At 42.9% G+C, this 20,576-nt stretch overlaps 1 protein-coding gene across 2 annotated transcripts in view; it reads left to right on the plus strand.

The window, feature by feature from the left end:
• Nucleotides 1-20,576, plus strand: part of LOC306918084 (acylamino-acid-releasing enzyme-like) — a 28,353-nt gene that overhangs the window by 1,539 nt on the left and 6,238 nt on the right. For both annotated transcript variants that reach the window (XM_079530972.1, XM_079530971.1), the window contains exons 3-18: nt 197-323; nt 991-1,078; nt 2,205-2,280; nt 4,633-4,724; nt 5,386-5,463; nt 5,715-5,852; nt 6,417-6,508; nt 7,641-7,681; nt 8,482-8,603; nt 9,866-9,926; nt 11,177-11,274; nt 12,284-12,335; nt 17,751-17,839; nt 18,571-18,709; nt 19,075-19,158; nt 20,285-20,365. In XM_079530972.1, coding sequence (XP_079387098.1) covers nt 197-323; nt 991-1,078; nt 2,205-2,280; nt 4,633-4,724; nt 5,386-5,463; nt 5,715-5,852; nt 6,417-6,508; nt 7,641-7,681; nt 8,482-8,603; nt 9,866-9,926; nt 11,177-11,274; nt 12,284-12,335; nt 17,751-17,839; nt 18,571-18,709; nt 19,075-19,158; nt 20,285-20,365 — 1,458 coding nt within the window. The remainder of the gene's footprint in view (nt 1-196; nt 324-990; nt 1,079-2,204; nt 2,281-4,632; nt 4,725-5,385; nt 5,464-5,714; nt 5,853-6,416; nt 6,509-7,640; nt 7,682-8,481; nt 8,604-9,865; nt 9,927-11,176; nt 11,275-12,283; nt 12,336-17,750; nt 17,840-18,570; nt 18,710-19,074; nt 19,159-20,284; nt 20,366-20,576) is intronic.

The raw sequence follows: 20,576 nt of genomic DNA on the forward strand, positions 1-20,576 counted from the left end.
GACTATGATATGCAAATTGCAAACTAACCTGATTACCCGGGACTACCGTACTATGTCAACGCGCATACCCTCTATATCGGAACTTGTCCCTATATATCTGTTACCCTATCGTAAGTAGTATAACAATAACTAGCTGTTGCTAACATAAAGAATTGGTCTATGGAAGTTTTAATGACATTGATTTGATTTCCCCCAGAATGGAGCCAGCGTGACCTGGAGAGGAATGAGAATGTCAAGTTCTGCCGGCAGTACATCGTGTTCCACGACGACAAGTCGGTGGTCTACTCTGGACCGTCAGGAAACTGCACTGAGATCAAGGGAGAGTATGTTCACATTTTACCAGGTTAACCACTTAAACCCTGCATTCTTTCTTGACTGGGGACCCACTATGGGATGCATACTTAGTATAGACTAGTCATTGGTTAGACATAAGGGTTAGGTTAAGGTGTGCTGCCCCGTGGGAGGTGTGGGTTTGAGATAGGTTGTAGTTGTAGGACTAATGACTGGTCTAACCAATGACTAGTAGTACTGCACCCGATCCCTATACGTCAGTGGTTCCCAAACAGCAGGTCGGGACCCATTTGTGGGTCACGGACCAATGGCTAAAAATGCATTTTCGGCCTATTCGGTTTCGGCCCGAATAGGCAGAAAATATATCACATGCATTGCATGCAATGCATTCAAAAGAGCTGAATAAATGTTTTATGGACCCATAATAGTGATTATTATTTAAGTTAAGTTTTGCCATAACCATTTATTTTGCCATAAATCAGGTAGCTTTAAGGTACGGCCATGACAGCAATTGTAGGAAAAAAGATGTATAATATTAATCATATTTGGGTATTCGGCCAAATGTTTCCTATATTCGCTATTCGGTTTCGCCCAAGAATTTCCCTTTCGGTGCATCCCTAAAATAGATGGTTGCAGACGGTGATGAACTGCATACTGACTGAGAGATATTCTTTGTGCTTGTCTTTAATGTCCTCTCAGGTTGCTGAGTAGAGATTCCCCTTCCGGAGACATGAAGGCTGTCGTCAGAGAAGTCTCTGTCAAAGGGGAAGACAAGCAGTTTCTGGAGGTCAGTCCATTTATTTACAAGCTCTATTAAGTTTACTTTCATATCAGAATCAGATTGTTCCCTATGGAAAGCGTTCCGCTTTTGAGCCGATCCAAATAATTTAAAAAAAGCCTTATTGGCACCACTTTTTCTATCCCAAAACACTATAGGTGAACATGTCCTATACCCACTGTTATTCTACTCTACTAGGGGTGCAACAGTTAATTGGATTATAAATAATATTACATAATTTAATAAAATAACTGATTCTTATTTTGAGCATATGTCATAGGCAAAGTAAAAAAAAATAGAACATTTGTAAAAGAAATGGAAGATGGTCAAGCGATGCAACACGTGACCTTGTAGATCTGCTAAGGTTTTGCACTACGTCACCATTGTGAGACAATGTATTATCCATTAACCAATCGGTTAATGGATAAAGTACAAAAAAAACAACCCTGCACTACTTGATTAATCGAAAAAGGAATGGTTAGAATAATCGTTATGGAAAAGAATGGATAGTTGCAGCCTCTACTGTTTTCTAATTCTCTTGACAGATCAGCACCTCTTATAGCTGCAGTTTTAATAGGCAGTATGTTCATCAGTTTACATGAACACGTGCTAGTATTATTTGTTTTATGACGAGATACAGTGAGACACTTATGAAGCACTTCATTTGTTCTTACCTCCGTATACTGTTGCTCTATTAGTACAGTTGGGTGCCACCGATATTGTCCCTTATCATTTGACCCATTTAGGCCTGACCTCAAAATTTAAAAAAATCCTAAATCCTCCAGTTTTCTGAAATAAATATTTTCACGATTTAAAAAAAATAGCAGACCTACAAGCTCGTAGCGCTATGAGCTTGTAGATCTGCTATTTTTCAATAGCTAAATTATAACAATGTTTAAAACACCAAAAGGGGTTCCCGCCCCAAAATGGGTTAACTGTCCTTTTGCGCAGATCACGCAAACCTCAGCAAAAAGAAAAGGACAATATCGATGGCCTCCAACTGTATTTGCATGCCTTGTATCGCTGCACACAACAGTACTTTTTCATTTTCGTACTCAACTGCTTTGCTGCTCCTCTGGGCCACTGAATTTCCCCTGTGGGATAATGCAGGTATCTTATCTTATCCATCCTGCAGATCTGGAGTAAGAACCTAAAGGAGAAGAGCATAAACCTGTCTGCCTTGAAGAAGCACGGCAAGGTCTATGAAGATGGTGAGAGACGCGGCTTGTCTTCATGTGTAATCATTTTCATTCCCATAACTAGAAGCTTCGATCACGTAGAAAATGTACTTAAAAAAAAAAAAAAGAAGGTGGGGAAAAAACGTTAACGCAGAAACCTGTGGCCTGTAGAATGATGTTACCATAGGTGCGTGTCGCTAGAGTGGTCCTAATCATAGATATTATAAGAAATAGATGCCTCATTTGCCGCTGCAGTTCATTGGAGCGACGTGTATCCCAATGAAGGCGGAAGTGCAGTGCTGAAGTTTTTTTTTTCTTTTTTTTAACAAATCTTTATAACAGTCATGACAATATACATTACAATACAAAACAAGACAAACAAACAAACAACAAAGTTATTAACAATACAACATCAGAGCCAGGGGGGATTAGATTACTAACAGAAAACATTAAAGAGTGAACACAAAGCAACAGTTCTCCGCAGCTTTCTTATTTAGAAGTGCTGAAGGCATTTGCTGAAGGCGACTGCGTCACTGCCCAAGTGACGTCACTCATGTGACTCCTCCATGTCTCTCGCTGTCACTCAAGTGACTACTGGCCAATCACAGCGCGTCTTTTCCGGGACTTATGTTACGCACGCGGAAGCTTGACAAGCTTCCGCTATGCTGCCGCTAATGCTTTGCAAGGAATGTCGGGAAAATTGTGCCTTCAATGGTGACACGCGCCTCAGAGCCGGAAAGGGCTCGTATATATGTATATATGTATGTATTTTAGTTGGTAAAGGCGTAGCTGTTTCTGTTAAAACATCCCATCCCTTTATGTGTGTTGCAGTAGAAAGGTTTGGCTAGAGCCAGACCGGTATATTGGTTAGGTCGATATACTGTATCGGCCATTGTTTGACTTTTATGACAATGTAGACATTTGCAATGAATGCAGTCGTGCTGAACGACCGAGGATGTTTATGAATACCATAAATGATGTTGCTATGTTCACGCTACAGTATGGAAACTAATACTGGAATGGCTTGAGATGTTGAGTTGAGATGTTTTTTCCTTTTGTAAGTCTAAAATGAAAATGAACAAAAGACAAAATGGCACAAGTATCGTACAGCCTTGTGGGGCTATACATCAAGTAATCGTTCACATTTTTTCATCCACTAGAGGGCAGCATTACTGTGTACTACTGTACAAATGTTCATGGTCTATGGTACTGTACTGAAAAAGGGGATCTGTGTGTTTGCAATGAAATGCAAGGGGTGGAAAGTACAGTATAACTAAAGTAATAATTGTAGGTACTTTTACTTTACTCTGGTATTTCCTTTTCTACTCTACTTCATCTCAGATGCAAATATTGTACTTTTTACTCCACTACAAGTATTTCAACTGTTAGTTACTTTGTGGATTTTGATTATTATTACATAACATGCATGAACCACTTCAGCCCTGTTTAAACGTTGGCTGATGTACAAGCTTCCAACGTGCCGCGATGCGTTGTGAGCTATTTTCAAAAGACACACGATTTAATATCTAAAAAGAGCTTTTAGTGTTACGTTTCTCTTTAAATGTCCTACTGTCCCACATTTCTGTGTTGTTCTGTTGTCACCAGACCAGTTTGGCTGTCTGGTGTGGTCCCACTCTGAGACACATCTCCTGTACATTACTGTGTTGTTTGTCTCTAGACCAGTTTGGCTGTCTGGTGTGGTCCCACTCTGAGACACATCTCCTGTACATTACTGTGTTGTTCTGTTGTCTCTAGACCAGTTTGGCTGTCTGGTGTGGTCCCACTCTGAGACACATCTCCTGTACATTACTGTGTTTGTCTCTAGACCAGTTTGGCTGTCTGGTGTGGTCCCACTCTGAGACACATCTCTGTACATTACTGTGTTTGTCTCTAGACCAGTTTGGCTGTCTGGTGTGGTCCAACTCTGAGACACATCTCTGTACATTACTGTGTTTGTCTCTAGACCAGTTTGGCTGTCTGGTGTGGTCCCACTCTGAGACACATCTCCTGTACATTACTGTGTTTGTCTCTAGACCAGTTTGGCTGTCTGGTGTGGTCCCACTCTGAGACACATCTCCTGTACATTACTGTGTTGTTTGTCTCTAGACCAGTTTGGATGTCTGGTGTGGTCCCACTCTGAGACACATCTCCTCTACATTACTGTGTTGTCTCTAGACCAGTTTGGCTGTCTGGTGTGGTCCCACTCTGAGACACATCTCCTCTACATTACTGTGTTTGTCTCTAGACCAGTTTGGCTGTCTGGTGTGGTCCCACTCTGAGACACATCTCCTCTACATTACTGTGTTTGTCTCTAGACCAGTTTGGCTGTCTGGTGTGGTCCCACTCTGAGACACATCTCCTGTACATTACTGTGTTTGTCTCTAGACCAGTTTGGCTGTCTGGTGTGGTCCCAGTCTGAGACACATCTCCTGTACGTGGCAGAACGGAAAAGACCAAAGGCTGAGTCCTTCTTCCAGGTGACTATCACATGTCATGCACTCGCTTTCCATACACTGACACCACGCTAGACAGGAACGCCCAAAAACGTCACATCCGGTTTTAGCCTGGGGTAAGAATTTTCTATGGCTGCCAATGCAACTTGGTCCAATCCTTAATCACATACGGACAAACATCTATGCCGATGCTATCTAACTTGCGGAGGTAGCGTGCCTTGTCCACGGGCAACAGATCTTTCAACGTATGGCATTGCAAATACGTTTGATAATCGCTACTCTGCTCAATATTGTTTTGAAAATGCCGCAAATTGCATTGCAGTGAACGAGCGCAAAACACAACTTCCCCCGGTGGTGGGCGGAGTCACAGTTTGTTTTTAGCTCTCAAGAGCTAAATTATTGTTAAACGTGCATTATTTAGTATAAGTTTATACAATTCGAGAATGTAGAAGAATTGTTATTTTGATCAATGTTTGCCAACATCAAGAAAACAAAGGTTTTGCGTCTGAGAGGCTAAATCTCATCAAATGGTGGTTTCGGCTCAAATGGCAAATTAATAATGGACCTTGATTATAAAAAGAGTTATACCTCTCCACTACATGTCGGCGGCAAATATGGTACTTTTCACTCGACCAAGTGAAATGACGACCACGCATTAGTAATTAATTTAATTTTCTGTTTTTAGACGGAGTCACCAGAGTCGTCCTCCACTGGAGATGAGGAGGACACTCTGAAAATGGGGAAGAAAGAAGAAGCCACAAAGGTCTGTATTTTTAACCCATTTTGACCTGAGATCAGATTCTAAAAATGTCTTCTACATCCTGACAGTTTTCTGAAAGAGCTATGTTTCTATGTCAGTCGTTCTTAGATTTTTCAAAAATAGCAGACCTACAAGCTATGAGCTTGTAGATCTGCTATTTTTCAATAGCTAAAGCATAATGCTAACACCAAAAGGGGTTAAGATCACATCTAACGGTTTGCTTATGGTATGTGTTTACCATTGTGCTCCAACAGGGGGAGCAGTTTGTCTTCTACGAGGACTGGGGAGAGGCTCTGGTCAGTAAGAGCTGCCCGGTGCTCTGCGTGCTGGACATTGAGGGCAGCAATGTCTCCGTGCTGGAGGGAATACCTGAGGACATTTCCCCTGGACAGGTCAGGCGAGACGGGTCATATAGGACCCAATCTACTTTGGTGCTCTAGTGCAGTGGTTTTCAACCAGTGGTCCTTGAGGGCGTTGAAGGTGGTCTTCAGTTAAATGATGGAGAGTTACCAAATGGACCCTTATAGATCTTCAAATGAAACCAAATGGACCTGTACGGGTCCATTTGGTTTAATTTTAAACTCCCAACATGGAACAGCGTGGAATTGTTGAAAAATGTTGTCCAAAGACAACAAAATATTCTAAGTTTTGGGTCTGCGAGGCAAAATCTTATGAAATGGTGGTCCGTGCCTCAAATGCAGAATAAATGTGGGCCTCCCTTGATATGAAGAGGGATGAAAGCCACTGCTCTATTGTTATTCACTATGATCCTGATCCATGGATCAGTTTGCACTGTGTACATTAACCAACGTTGGAGGCAGACAAATGATAGTAAACACTAAAAATATGGATATAAGAGGTTTCTGGTCGACAACAGCGCTATGCTAGATTGTTGTGTATTTGTACTTACTAAGTTCTCTCTTTCTCTTTCTCTCTCTCTCTCTGTGTGTCGGCAGGCGTTTTGGGCTCCTGGTGACACAGGCGTGGTTTTTGTGGGCTGGTGGCACGAGCCGTTCAGACTGGGCCTCAAGTACTGCCCCAACAGGAGGTGAGCCATGTGGAGAGAGGAGTAAAAAAGAGAAGAGTACTGTTAAAAAAAAAAAAAAAAAAAAAAAAGCCCAAACTACACTGGTAGGGACTCCTTGGGACAAAACCGTTTTAAGGTCAACCACACCAATGCAACTCAATGAGTTGCTTTGATGTAGTTGACCTTAACACATTGAGTGCCACCTGGTGGCCGGAAGTGGTGGTGCTTGGGTGCCACCGGATCAGAATCTGTTTTAGTCGGTTTTGGCTTCCATCTTGGATGCTAAATTATTAGCGTTAATGCTAGCAAGCTAAAATAGGCCAATGTTCCAATCGCGATCACCGAGAAAAGAGCGTGCAAAGGCCGCGGCTAATGCAGAAGCTAATGGCTATGGAGAAAGAGAAGCGGTGCTGGCGAGGCCTTAGCAAGCCGCCATAGCAACCGGAGCGATTCCAAAGATGAAACGCAGCGGGGCTTTCTTATAGCGATATCAAACACGATATCAAGGACGAGTATACCCGTCCTTATGATCCAATGTGTTAAAAAAAACATCTCGTCCCGTCTCGACACTTTGGTGTGGTTTGGGCTTTAGGCAAGGGGTGTCTAGCTCAGTGGTTCCCAAAGCGTGTGTGTGTGTGTGTGTGTGTGTGTGTGTGTGTGTGTGTGTGTGTGTGTGTGTGTGTGTGTGTGTGTGTGTGTGTGTGTGTGTGTGTGTGTGTGTGTGTGTGTGTGTGTGTGTGTGTGTGTGTGTGTGTGGTACTGAAAGTGGCAGATATTCGAGCTCACAACACGTCGTAAAATAATGTCTCTTTTGGGTCTAGAGCTAAAAGAGTTTGGTGTCCAATCTGGGCTGGCAATGATGTGTGGTAACGGAAAAATAAGTAAAAAAAATGTGAATTGACAAAAAGATATTTGATTTAAATCTTCAGCCGCTCTCAATCAATCACCTTTCAGTTACAGTAATGGCATAGCTAGTGGACATCTAACCATGGAGATTATGACAGGTGTGTGAACACCTCGCATGTGGAAAGTCATCTGACTCTCTGAATCTCCTCCAAGGGAGGAATTGAAACATTCTGTGGTGAGAATCGTTTAGCTTGAAATCCCCGATCTTCCCCTTTTCTTTCCCCCTGCATGTGATGTGCGTCAACAGGTCGTCTCTGTTCTATGTGGATCTTACAGGAGGGAAATGTGGTAAGTATACAGTACTCTGTTCTGTTTTAAACCCATGTCAGACCTGTGACCTGTGTCGCCTTAGCTTTTAACCACTTTAAACATTATTTAAAACTTTAGCTGTTGAAAAATGGCAGATCTACAAGCTCAGCGTGGCACCGAGTGCCACGATACGAGCTTGTAGATCTGCTATTTTTGAAAGATCGTGAAAATGTGTGCAAATCTTTGAATATATATTCTTTCACGTTTTTCGGAACGTTTTTAACTCAAATATTTGCTTCTAGTCCTTGGAACAACGTATTTTCAGATGGGGGTCGGCGGCCAATTACATATAATTTTTGGGGTCCTTAGAGTGTAGTTAGTGAACCACTGATATATGAACATAGGTTTTTCAGAAAACTATGTCAGAACTTAAGTCTCAGGTCTTAATAGGTGATGCTTGCCATCGAGCATCTAAGTTCTATAATCTCATACAGTTGGAGGCCATCGATATTGTCCTTTTCTTTTTGCTGAGTTTTGCGTGATCTGCGCAAAAGGACAGTTAACACATTTTGGTGTTTTAATTTTTTAAACATTATGTTATAATTTAGCTATTGAAAAATAGCAGATCTACAAGCTCATAGCGCGCCACCGAGTGGCGCGCTACGAGCTTGTAGGTCTGCTATTTTTAAAAAATCGTGAAAATATTTATTTCAGAAAACTGGAGGATTTAGAAGGATTTTTTTAAAATGTTGAGGTCAGGCCTAAATGGGTCAAATGATAAGGGACAATATCGGTGGCACCCAACTGTACTGACATTATCTCTGTCGTGTCCTTTTTAGAACAGCTGTCGTCGGGCACCAGTGCGGTGTGCTCCCCGAGGCTCAGTCCAGACCTGTGTAGAATCGTCTACCTGGAGTGTGCCGTCTATGGTCCACACAGGCAGTGCAGCAAGCTCTGTATGGTAAGACCAGATGAACGCCTGTGTTCTGAAAAAGCACATGACGCCACACATTGCATGGAGGATACATAATGGGTGTTAAATCGTTAGTCCCAACAAACGCTCGACGCATTAACAGTTCACCATCAAATTCGGGGCTCCCGAGTCGATTTTGTCATTTTTGAGTGGTGTAAACCACTCCTACAACTGGCTTTTTTGTGCAGAAAAAATGAGCATGGTTGCTATGTTCAAAATAATTTCTGACGTAATTAAATCACACCCGGGTGAACTGGATGACCGTAGCAACCATGCTCATTTTTTCTGCACAAAAAAAGCCAGTTGTGAAATCACATCCGGGTGTGATTTCATTACGTCAGATCAGAGCTGATCAGGCTATATAATACCTTACCTTATATAATACCTCACATCGGACAAAAACTCCAGCTGAATCAACTTCATGGTCACATGAAGTTCAGCTGATCATGCTATATAAAACCTTACACCACTCAGTTCACACGGGTGTGATTTTTGTTTTGTAATCGACTAAATTGATTATCGGTATTCTGATTTACCTCCCTGTATTACACAGTACTTTATTGTACAATGGTGGCATACAACATTATAAAAAAATAGCATAACGGTGAGCTGGTAGATTTTCACTAATCACACATTTATCATAATCGAGGTGAAAGGTTGAATAAATTGTGACACTGATTTGAACTCCTATCGCCTAGCCGTAGTAGTAGCCTTTCGATCGATAAGACATGGCTGGCCACCTCTGGTGTAAAAGATGGATAATGGATTAAAGAAGAATGTGGAAATTGATCATCTTTCACACTTCTTTTAAGATATATTTCTTTGTGGCTTTCGCCTTTATTTTCTTTTTTATAGAGGGCTATATATACAGTAGGCTATAGGGGGGGGGGGGGGGGGGTGACATGCAGTAAAGGCCGTCGGGATCGGGAGTCGAACCCGCGGCACACTGCCAGACTGGATTACCAGCCAAGGTGCCCAGACGGCTACGCCAGCCGCCCGGGCCATCTTTCACACTTCTGCTGCAGGACTTTAACCGGACTGGGCATTGTAAAGATGGCTGTAGACTTTTATTAGCTGGTTTATTATTAAGACAAATAAAATGTGTCATGGCCAGGTTTTATTAACACATGTACAATTATAGATTTTGAACTAAATGTAACTGCCACGATGCAATAACTAATGAAAAGCTAGAAAGGGTAAAATATTTGTGAGTACTTTGTGAAGAGGATTGTTTTTAATTTTGTTCCCAGTATGACTGGTACACTAAGAAGACCTCAGTGGTTGTAGATGTGGTGGCAAGACCTGGGCCAGGTATGTTTTTCTTTTAATTGATTTAAAATATTATTGGCAAAAGTGCATATTATGCATCAACCTATTATTTATTTTTTACATAACTTTCCAAAGGATAAAACAGTGGTCCGGGTGACCACCTGTGGTCTTTGAGAGGTTCCCTGGAGGTCCCCAGCTAGATGATGGAGAGTTGGTAACCAAATGGACCATTATTGGATCTTGATGGTGTAAAATTGTTTTTCATTTTACGCTCTCAAGAGTGAAATTATTGTTAAACATCTGCATTACTTAATTTGGATTAAAATGACTTAAGTCTACATAATTGGAGAATGTAGAAGAATTGTTATTTTGATCGTTTGCCTGTTATCTCTCCTATGGTACCACATCAATACAGCATGTAATTGTGGACAATATCTTATCCAACCAACAAAAACAAAATATTCTACGTTTTGGTTCTGAGAGGCTAAAATCTGTTCAAATGGTGGTCCGTGGTTCAAATGCAGAATAAATATTGGACCTTGATATGAAAAGGGTTGAAAACCACTGGTCTATATACGAACACAATTGAGAGAAGCCGGGCGGGGAGGGTGACATTTGTCACTGCACGACGTAATCCTACGGGCTGGGGCGGCACCATGTCAGCAGGGAACCGAACCTCACCCACCTCACCCCAGCCCACTTAGACATGCTGGAATGGCTTAGGGTCGACGACAAAGTACAGCATCTTGCAATGGGTCTGGTCCACACGCCCTACCAACAGTCATTAAGACATGCGAATCCCTTGACTCCTTCAAAACCGCTCTCAAAGGGCAATTCGAAACTGGCCCCTGTAAAATCTGAAGACGGCTGATTTTTGGATTCCACAGAAGCCAGCGTGTCTTCTATGGAAGCGTGTTTCGCTTGTAGATCGGCTGTTTTCGATTATTAATTCAGGATTAGAGCATTTGAAGTTGTTAAACTAGCAAAATGTTCAAAAAGCATCTTCCATTAAAGCGTAATAGTCCCGGATATTTCATATGAACGCAAAGGTTAAAGCCTCAATCTGTGATTCCTTCACCTGGTTAGCAGTACAGTATGTACAGTAGAACATAACAATTTAATTTAGCATATTGTGTTAATTGTTTTGGAAATCAATCAGTCCTAGGGTGTGTGAGTCGGGGGGTTCCTTTCACACACTGCACATTTAGGACTTGGTCATACAAACTGTGTGTGCGTGTGCGTGTGTGTGTGTGTGTGTGTGTGTCCGCCCGCCCGCCCATGCGTGTCCGCAGATGGTTTCGCTGGTATCTACAGCTCTCAGTTGTCCCCTCAGTGCTGGTCTGCAGACAGCCAACGTGTCCTCATCGCCTGTCCCCAGCGCGGCCGCAAGGTACAGTGGTGTAAAGCAGTGGTTCCCAAAGTGGGGTCCTTGAGGGAGTTCCAGGGTGTCCCCAGCTAAATGATAGTTAGGAACCGAATGGACCCTTATGGGTCTGTAACCCTAACGGGTCCATTTGTACACTATCTGAGTTAAATTAACTTTGATTTTACACTGATTTTACACTTGAATATACACTGGGGTCCCAGAGATAGAAACTGTTAGAACCGTAAAAATCTTCTTTTATGGGCGGTCTTTTCTAATGGGGGTCTGCTTGCTAATGAGTGTCAATTTGGGGGTCCTTGACATGACAAAGTTTGGGAACCACTGGCGTAAAGTACTGTACTTAAGCACAATGTTGTACTTATTACAGTATTTCCAATTACTTTTACTTCTACTACATCTTGGATCCAAATATTGTACTTTTAGTTTTACTCTTTATTTTTTACTATTATTTGAAAACTTTAGTTACTTTGTAGATTTGTATTATTCCAAAACATGCAGTAACCACTTCAGCCCTATATACATTTTGCAATTTGAAAATTGCTGATCTAGAAGCTCACTGCCATTTTCAAAAGATGTTTTTGTATTGAAAGCTTGTGTGAAATGGTACATTCTTTGCACAATGTGAAATGGTACATTCTTTGCACAATGTGAAATGGTACATTCTTTGCACAATGAGTGCTTTCTACTTTTCGTACTTTAAGTACATTTTGAAGCAAATACTTTTACTCCAAGTACATATTGCATTCCGGACATTTACCTGTAAAAGAGTATTTTATAGTATAGTATATTGCAGTATTAATACTTTTACTTAAGTAAAAAATATGAGTGTACCTTTTCCCACCAGCGCCAACATTACAACAGTTACCAGGGAAACCAGCCTGTTACCGTGGCTTAAGCCTCTGGAACTCTTCTCTGTTGCTGCATGTTCTCCCTTGCTTGCTTTGTTATAATTGCTGACGTACGTCTTTAGTCAGTCTGTGTTTTTTCATCTTCTCTTTCCTTGGTCTTTTTATAGGACCTGCTGCTGATAGATACGACCACGGGGACCGCCACCTCTCTCACTTCCAGTGAGTCAATGACACTGCATCAGCCTTCTTTTCTTGCACCACACTGAACACCCCGTCTAGACCACTGATTCCCAAAAACTGGGTCGGGACCCATTTGTTGGTCGCGGACACATTATTTGTTATGGGTCCCTTTATTTTTATTTTTGTTTCCTACATTTTTTTTTATTATTATTTAAAAACATTTAAAAAAAAAACATTCCCAAAAAAGCAAACATTTTCATGAATTAACTCAATTCGCTCCAGCATTAATTAATCCCTCGCGTACTGCCAAGGTTTTATCGCGCGTAACATTTACTTTGAAGAGCCAAATATCCGTAACCGAATATTACAATGACAAACTGCTGTGTGTGGATGTTGCCCGGATGTTGTTGTGTCGGTCGGTGGTTGAAAAAGGCGACCGCGAGTGTCAGCCCGCCTGCTACAGCCCGTTGAAAACCCTTGTATTCACCAGAAACGGCCCCCTCAATGTCGTTTCTGAGATACAGAGCTGTGAATGGTGGGCTTAGACTGGAAGTGGATGCGCGCGCATGTTCAAAATGGCCGCGGCCAGAGAATCTCGGGTTTGGCGGGCTAGGGTTCCTCGTTTTTGGCAGACAAAATTAAATTATGTTTTTCAGTAATTTCACGAAAGAAAAGAGCACACTGTCTTCACTTATAGAGCAGCAGTTTTTTCAGCTGAGTGACAACGTTTCGGTCTAAACGACCTTCATCATCATCACAGAGAATTTTGATTTATTTATTAGATCTCCCCATTAGCTTACTGTGAGTCACAGCAGCTATTCTTCCTGGGGTCTTAAATATATCATCATTAAAACATTTCTTCCATATTATTACATACATACAATATTCACATACAACATTCATCCAACACAACAGTACAACACACAACAACTCATGATCCGTCTACTACATTTGATAGCTAGCTCCACAGTACAATCAAATCTTCAACATTGATAATAAAGTAAATATACATTATAATGGTAGATATATAGCTCATATGCATCTCCTTCACATCTCTTGGGTGAACAAAAACAACTCCAGCTTCTTCTTAAAACTCATAAACAAAAAACATAGGTAAAGAGTTCCATGCCACCATTGCTCTGTAATGGACTGTTCTTTGTTTAACATTTGTTCTACATGAAGGCAGCAGGAAATGACCCTCTGATGACTGCCGAGTAAAATAATGATGTGTATCTGAGAACAATGATAAATTATTATAAACTAGAAAAAGTGCCCTTCCGGGCACAGGTCTCCACCAGTGTGTGTGATGTTTGGCAAAATGTGTAGGAGTAATATATAAACGTGTGTGTGTGTGTGTGTGTGTGTGTGTGTGTGTGTGTGTGTGTGTGTGTGTGTGTGTGTGTGTGTGTGTGTGTGTGTGTGTGTGTGTGTGTGTGTGTGTGTGTGTGTGTGTGTGAGAGAGACGCGGCTTGGCCTGTTGTAGCGCCACCATGAGGCTGATTCGAAAACTGTCAAGTGGCATTTCTTCCTCAGCCTAGTGGGAATGCATGCACAGTTTCACCGCAATCGGACGCTGCGTTGAGTAGTTGTGGCGATTTGTACAAAACGGGTACAAAGCAGGCTACTCCTGAAAAGTTTAGAAGCCAATCGTAGCCAATGAGGGTGGATTATGATAAATCAAACAAACCCGTCTTGATCACATGACTATGGAGAACATGTGTACTGATTTGCGTGAAATTTGGATAAAATCTGAAGGAGTAATATTAGAAAATGTGTTTTACATATGTCGGCCTCCTGGTGGCGCTATAAAGAGCAGATGTGAAAAATTCCAGGCAAAGGTTTTTCCTTGGCCTCTAGGGAGTTGGCATACAAAGTTATCCACAGATCCATGCAGTTAGAGGTAAAAACACTTTTCGGCCAGTTATAGCGCCACCATGAGGCTGAGTTGAAAATGTTCATGTGGCATTTCTTCCTCGGCCTAGTGGGAATGTGTGTGCACAATTTCACGGAAATCACATGATGTGTTCATGATTTGCAGCATTTTGTTTGAAACTGAGCACTCCTGCGAACTTTGGAAGCCAATCTTAGCCAATCAGGATGGAGTCTGAGAAATCTGAAAGACCTGTTTCGTTGAATGGCTCTAGAGAGACTGTGTACCAATTTGTGTGATGTTTGGACAAAATCTGTAGGTGTACTGTCCAAAAACTTGTTTTGCACAAAGCGGCCTCCTGGTGGCGCTATAACAGGCCGTTCTGGAAAATGTGGGGCAGAGGTTCATCGTTGGCATCCAGGGAGTGTGTGTGCAAAGTTTGGCATCGACGGGGTTAACGGTGCCGGAGATTAGCTGGTAACAGACGGACGGAAGGACACACACACGGACACACACACACACACACGGACGGAGTGCAAAACATACTCTCTCCCCATGCCTTCGGCCTGGTGGAGACAATTATTGCTGGGGTTTTAGTTGTGGTGATGTTTTTCACACTTTTTACACTTCACCACACTAGATCACTGTTCATTGTCTCCACCAGGCCGAAGGCATGGGGAGAGAGTATGTTTTGCACTCCGTCCGTGTGTGTGTGTGTGTGTGTGTGTCCGTGTGTGTGTCCGTGTGTGTGTGTGTCCTTCCGTCCGTCTGTTACCAGCTAATCTCCGGCACCGTTAACCCGGTCGATGCCAAACTTTGCACACACACTCCCTGGATGCCAACGATGAACCTCTGCCCCACATTTTCCAGAACGGCCTGTTATAGCGCCACCAGGAGGCCGCTTTGTGCAAAACAAGTTTTTGGACAGTACACCTACAGATTTTGTCCAAACATCACACAAATTGGTACACAGTCTCTCTAGAGCCATTCAACGAAACAGGTCTTTCAGATTTCTCAGACTCCATCCTGATTGGCTAAGATTGGCTTCCAAAGTTCGCAGGAGTGCTCAGTTTCAAACAAAATGCTGCAAATCAACAGAAATCAAAACACATCGTGTGATTTCCGTGAAATTGTGCACGCACATTCCCACAAGGCCGAGGAAGAAATGCCACATGAACGTTTTCAACTCAGCCTCATGGTGGCGCTATAACTGGCCGAAAAGTGTTTTTACCTCTAACTGCATGGATCTGTGGATAACTTTGTATGCCAACTCCCTAGAGGCCAAGGAAAAACCTTTGCCTGGAATTTTTCACATCTGCTCTTTATAGCGCCAACAGGAGGCCGACATATGTAAAACACATTTTCTAATATTACTCCTTCAGATTTTATCCAAATTTCCGCAAATCAGTACACATGTTCTCCATAGTCATGTGATCAAGACGGGTTTGTTTGATTTCTCATAATCCACCCTCATTGGCTACGATTGGCTTCTAAACTTTTCAGGAGTAGCCCGCTTTGTACCCGTTTTGTACAAATCGCCACAACTACTCAACGCAGCGTCCGATTGCGGTGAAACTGTGCATGCATATTCCCACTAGGCTGAGAAAGAAATGCCACTTGACAGTTTTCGAATCAGCCTCATGGTGGCGCTACAACAGGCCAAGCCGCGTCTCACACACACACACACACACACACACACGTTAATATATTACTCCTACACATTTTGCCAAACATCACACACACTGGTGGAGACCTGTGCCCGGAAGGGCACTTTCTCTAGTTGTACTTACTCTTGTTCGATATGGGCATTGAAGCACTATACGAGCTGCTTTGTTTTGGGCCACCTGTAATCTGTTCAAGTTACTTTCTTTTGTATTGGACCAAATCACTGCACAGTAATCTAAATGGGATAACACTAATGCTTGTGCTAATTGTTTGGTTAAGTATTTAGGCAAGTATTTCCTACAATGTTTTATAGCACTGCCCATTTTTTTCACCATTTGATTATTCCAGGACATTTTATTATCGACAGTAATACCTAACAGTTTTACTTAACTTCGGTTACTTGTTCAATATTTGTATCCCCTATGGTTACGTGTAAAGTTGGTGCAACTTTTAATGAGTGATTTGAACCCAATACTGTACATTTTGTCTTTTCTTTATTCAGAACCAGTTTATTTATTCTCATCCATTTCTCTATTTGTTTTAATTCATAATTTAAAACTCTTGTAAATTCACTAGATGTGTTAGAGGACGTATATATTGTAGAGTCGTCCGCGTACATCGCAACGGTGGCATGTTTTAAAATGAAAGGCAGATCATTCACAAAAATAGAAAATAAAAGCGGACCCAAAGAACTTCCCTGAGGCACACCACAACTCACTGGCTTCAACCCAGAATAACTTTCAGTAAAGTATACAGTATATTTCCTGTCAATGAGATAACTTTCAATCCACGCCGTAGCAAGTGCTTCGAATCCATAACATCTCAATTTATTCAGTAAAAGCGTGTGATCTAGAACATCAAATGCTGCACTTAAATCTAACAGTACAGCACCGACTAATTTATTTATCATCTATTTCAGTCATCCAATCGTCTGCCATCTGAGTTAATGCCGTCGTTGTGGAGTGCCCCTTCCTATATGCATGCTGGTATACTGTATTTAGATCATTTTTACAGAAGTATTCTTGAATTTGTTCATACACTATTCTCTCCATTATTTTACTCAAGGCTGGTAATAGACTTATTGGTCTGCTATTTTTACCTAAGAAAGGTTCTTTACTGTTCTTTGGCAATGGAATAATCTTTGCTATTTTCCATTCTTCAGGACATAATGCCTTTGTTTAAACTCAAATATCTGATGAAGGTTCGTTTAGACCAAAATGTTGTCACTCGGCTGAATAAACTGCTGCTCTATAAGTGAAGGACCTCTTTTTATCTCATTCGCATTTGTTTGCAGGCTCTGACACACCTGTCCCTGTAGGTTTGCACAAGGACTTTCATGAAGAAATGAATGAAAAATGAGAAAACAAATATTTAAGAACATTTCTCTTTTCAGTCGTGGGCTAAATCGTTTGGGAACCACTCGTCTAGAGCAGGGGTTCTCAACCCGTGGGTCGCGACCCCTTGAGGGGGTCGCCCGAGACGTTGCCAAAGCATTTTCGGGGGTCCCCGGCCAAAAAGGTTGAGAACCAGTGGTCTAGAGGACAGCGGTCTAAAGAGAACTGCAAAGGGAAATATCAGATGTGCCTTCCTTCCGCAGAGCCCCGCCTGTCACAATTATTACATAATCATCATAATCGCAATTGTTTTGTCATAATCGTCAATCGTTTCCATGTCATAATGTTCAATCATAATGTTCAATGCCATAAACACAATTAAATCATTAATCACAATTTGTGTGACAATTAGTCGTCAACTTAAAATTGTAATCGTGACAGCCCTGCCACCCACACCTCCATCCCCTGCAGCAAATCGAACCCTGTTATGTTCACGCTGGCATTTATCTGATTCTATCAGTGCAAACTGTGTGGTGTTGTGAGCAGATGGAGAGTCTAATGATGTCCTTGTTGTTTTGCCGACAGAGTCTGACATTGGAAACTGGTGCCTGCTGAACATCCAGAGAGACTTGATGGTGATCAGCTGCTCTTCTCCAAACTGCCCACCCAGCCTGGTGAGGAGCCTTTAGAGTTAAACACACAGCCCACCCAACCATGGTGAGGAGCCTTTAGAGTTAAACACACGGCCCACCCAGCCTGGTGAGGAGCCTTTAGAGTTAAACACACGGCCCACCCAGCCTGGTGAGGAGCCTTTAGAGTTAAACACATGGCCCACCCAGCCTGGTGAGGAGCCTTTAGAGTTAAACACACGGCCCACCCAGCCTGGTGAGGGGCCTTTAGAGTTAAACACATGGCCCACCCAGCCTGGTGAGGGGCCTTTAGAGTTAAACACATGGCCCACCCAGCCTGGTGAGGGGCCTTTAGAGTTAAACACATGGCCCACCCAGCCTGGTGAGGGGCCTTTAGAGTTAAACACATGGCCCACCCAGCCTGGTGAGGAGCCTTTAGAGTTAAACACATGGCCCACCCAGCCTGGTGAGGGGCCTTTAGAGTTAAACACACGGCCCACCCAGCCTGTTGAGGAGCCTTTAGAGTTAAACACAGCCCACCCAGCCTGGTGAGGAGCCTTTAGAGTTAAACACAGCCCACCCAGCCTGGTGAGGAGCCTTTAGAGTTAAACACATGGCCCACCCAGCCTGGTGAGGGGCCTTTAGAGTTAAACACACGGCCCACCCAGCCTGGTGAGGGGCCTTTAGAGTTAAACACAGCCCACCCAGCCTGGTGAGGAGCCTTTAGAGTTTAACCACACACTTTATCTGTTGCAATGTCACTTCCTGTTGCCCAGAGGGTGGGCTTCCTGCCACAGAGGTGTCCCCCAGAGGAAGTGGACTGGGTCACGCTGGAGGAGTCTCAGAGCCAATCAGATATCAGCTGGCAGATCCTGACCTTTGACCCTCCCCCAGACCAAGACAACAGCCAATACCGTAAGACATGCACACGTGCTCATTGACCAATACCGTAAGACCAACCGTAGACATGCACACGTGCTCATTGCTGTCTAGTGAGATAAGGTGCTAGAAAACACAATTTAACCCAGTAAGTGACCTATAACATTACTACGTGTCTGGCATTTGTAACAAACCAAATGTGTGAAAAACACGTGGAATTCAGTGAGTTAGAATGTTTTTTTAAATTGTGGAGAGACCTCCTGCTTCCATGGACATGTGGCCACGCTCCAATGAACACCTGTGGCCAATGAGGTATATTGCATGTGGATAATGATACTCTTGTAACCTTCAATGGGGCGTGTGTGTGTGTGTGTGTGTGTGTGTGTGTGTTCATTCTCTAGCTGGTCTGGGTTTTGAAGCCTTGCTGGTCAAACCGACCGAGGTGAAGGATGGAGTGAAGCTGCCTCTCATCGTCACCCCTCATGGTGGGTTTCTGTCATATTGTGTCTTTAGTATAATAATAGGAGATAGTAGTGTAATAATAGGGCATAGTAGGCCATTTTGTGGTGCCCCATTTTATGGTCATCATTCACCAGGAGTCTGGATGACTTGGTCCCAGGCTTACATCCATCCATCTTCAACCGCTTATCTGTAGTTTGGTCGCAGGGGCAACGGCTCCACCAGAGAGCTCCAGACTTCCCTCTCCAGAGCAACATTAGTGACTTCCTCTTGGGGGATTCCGAGACGTTCGAAGGCCAGTGAGTCGATGTGTTTCCTCCAACTGCGCCTTGGTCTGCCCCGGGGTCTCCTCCCAGTGGGACGTGCCGCGAGAACCTCCCTAGGGAGACGCCCGAGAGGCATCCTAACCAAATGCCCGAACCACCTAAGCTGGCTCCTTTCCAGGCGAAGAAGCAGCGACTCTACTCCGAGTCTCTCTCGCGTGACTGAACTTCTCACTCTATCTCTAAGGGAGATGCCAGCCACCCGTCGAAGAAAACTCATTTTGTCCGCTTGTATTCGCGACCTTATTCTTTCGGTCATGACCCACACTTCATGACCATAGGTGACAGTAGGAACGAAGATTGCTCGGTAGACGTAGAGCTCTGCCTTCTGGCTCAACTCTCTTTTCGTCAAAACAGTGCGGTACAGCAACTGCAATACCGCCCCTTGCCGCTCCGATTCTTTGGCTGATCTCCTTCTCCGACCTCCCCTCACTCGTGAACAAGACCCAGAGAATCTTAAACTAAATTAGATATTTTTGGAAATCTCTATGGGAAATCAAATTAATGGGTTTTCTATCTGTGTCACCACAAAATGGCTGCCACCACTATGCAATTAATGTTACTTGATGAATTAAGACATTTATTATTTTGTAAAATGTCATGTGTGTTAACGTTTTTTGTGGTTCGATGATTATGAAAGACGTAGAATTATTATTATTTTTTGCAGATTTCATACAGTATGTAAGGCTTAGGGGGGGGGGAAATAATATTCTGTATGTTTTAATTACCTGCAATGATTTACGTGTTGTATCCTGTAAGTCCATGTGGGCTGGGCACCTTTGGTGCATGACACAGAAATAAATAATCCATCTATCTATCTGTATCGTAGGTGGTCCCCATTCTGTGATCGTAGCAGGCTGGATCCTGTCCTCCTCTGTGCTGTGTAGGATGGGCTTCGCTGTATTAATGGGTGAGTAATAGGCATGTCACAAATAGCTCTAGAAAATGAAGAAAAAGCCTGCACACTCATAGCCACGTTGCAGAAAATGTATTAAAAAGTTGAAACCAACGTTTCGACCTGTAAGGTCTTCTTCAGGGAGAGAAGACCATTCCCTGAAGAAGACCTTACAGGTCGAAATGTTCGTTTCATTTCTTCATTGCTTTGTTCGTTTCATTGCTTT

The sequence above is a fragment of the Electrona antarctica genome (genome assembly GCF_951216825.1).
Source record: "Electrona antarctica genome assembly, contig: scaffold_41, whole genome shotgun sequence".
In the NCBI taxonomy this organism is placed as follows: domain Eukaryota; kingdom Metazoa; phylum Chordata; class Actinopteri; order Myctophiformes; family Myctophidae; genus Electrona; species Electrona antarctica.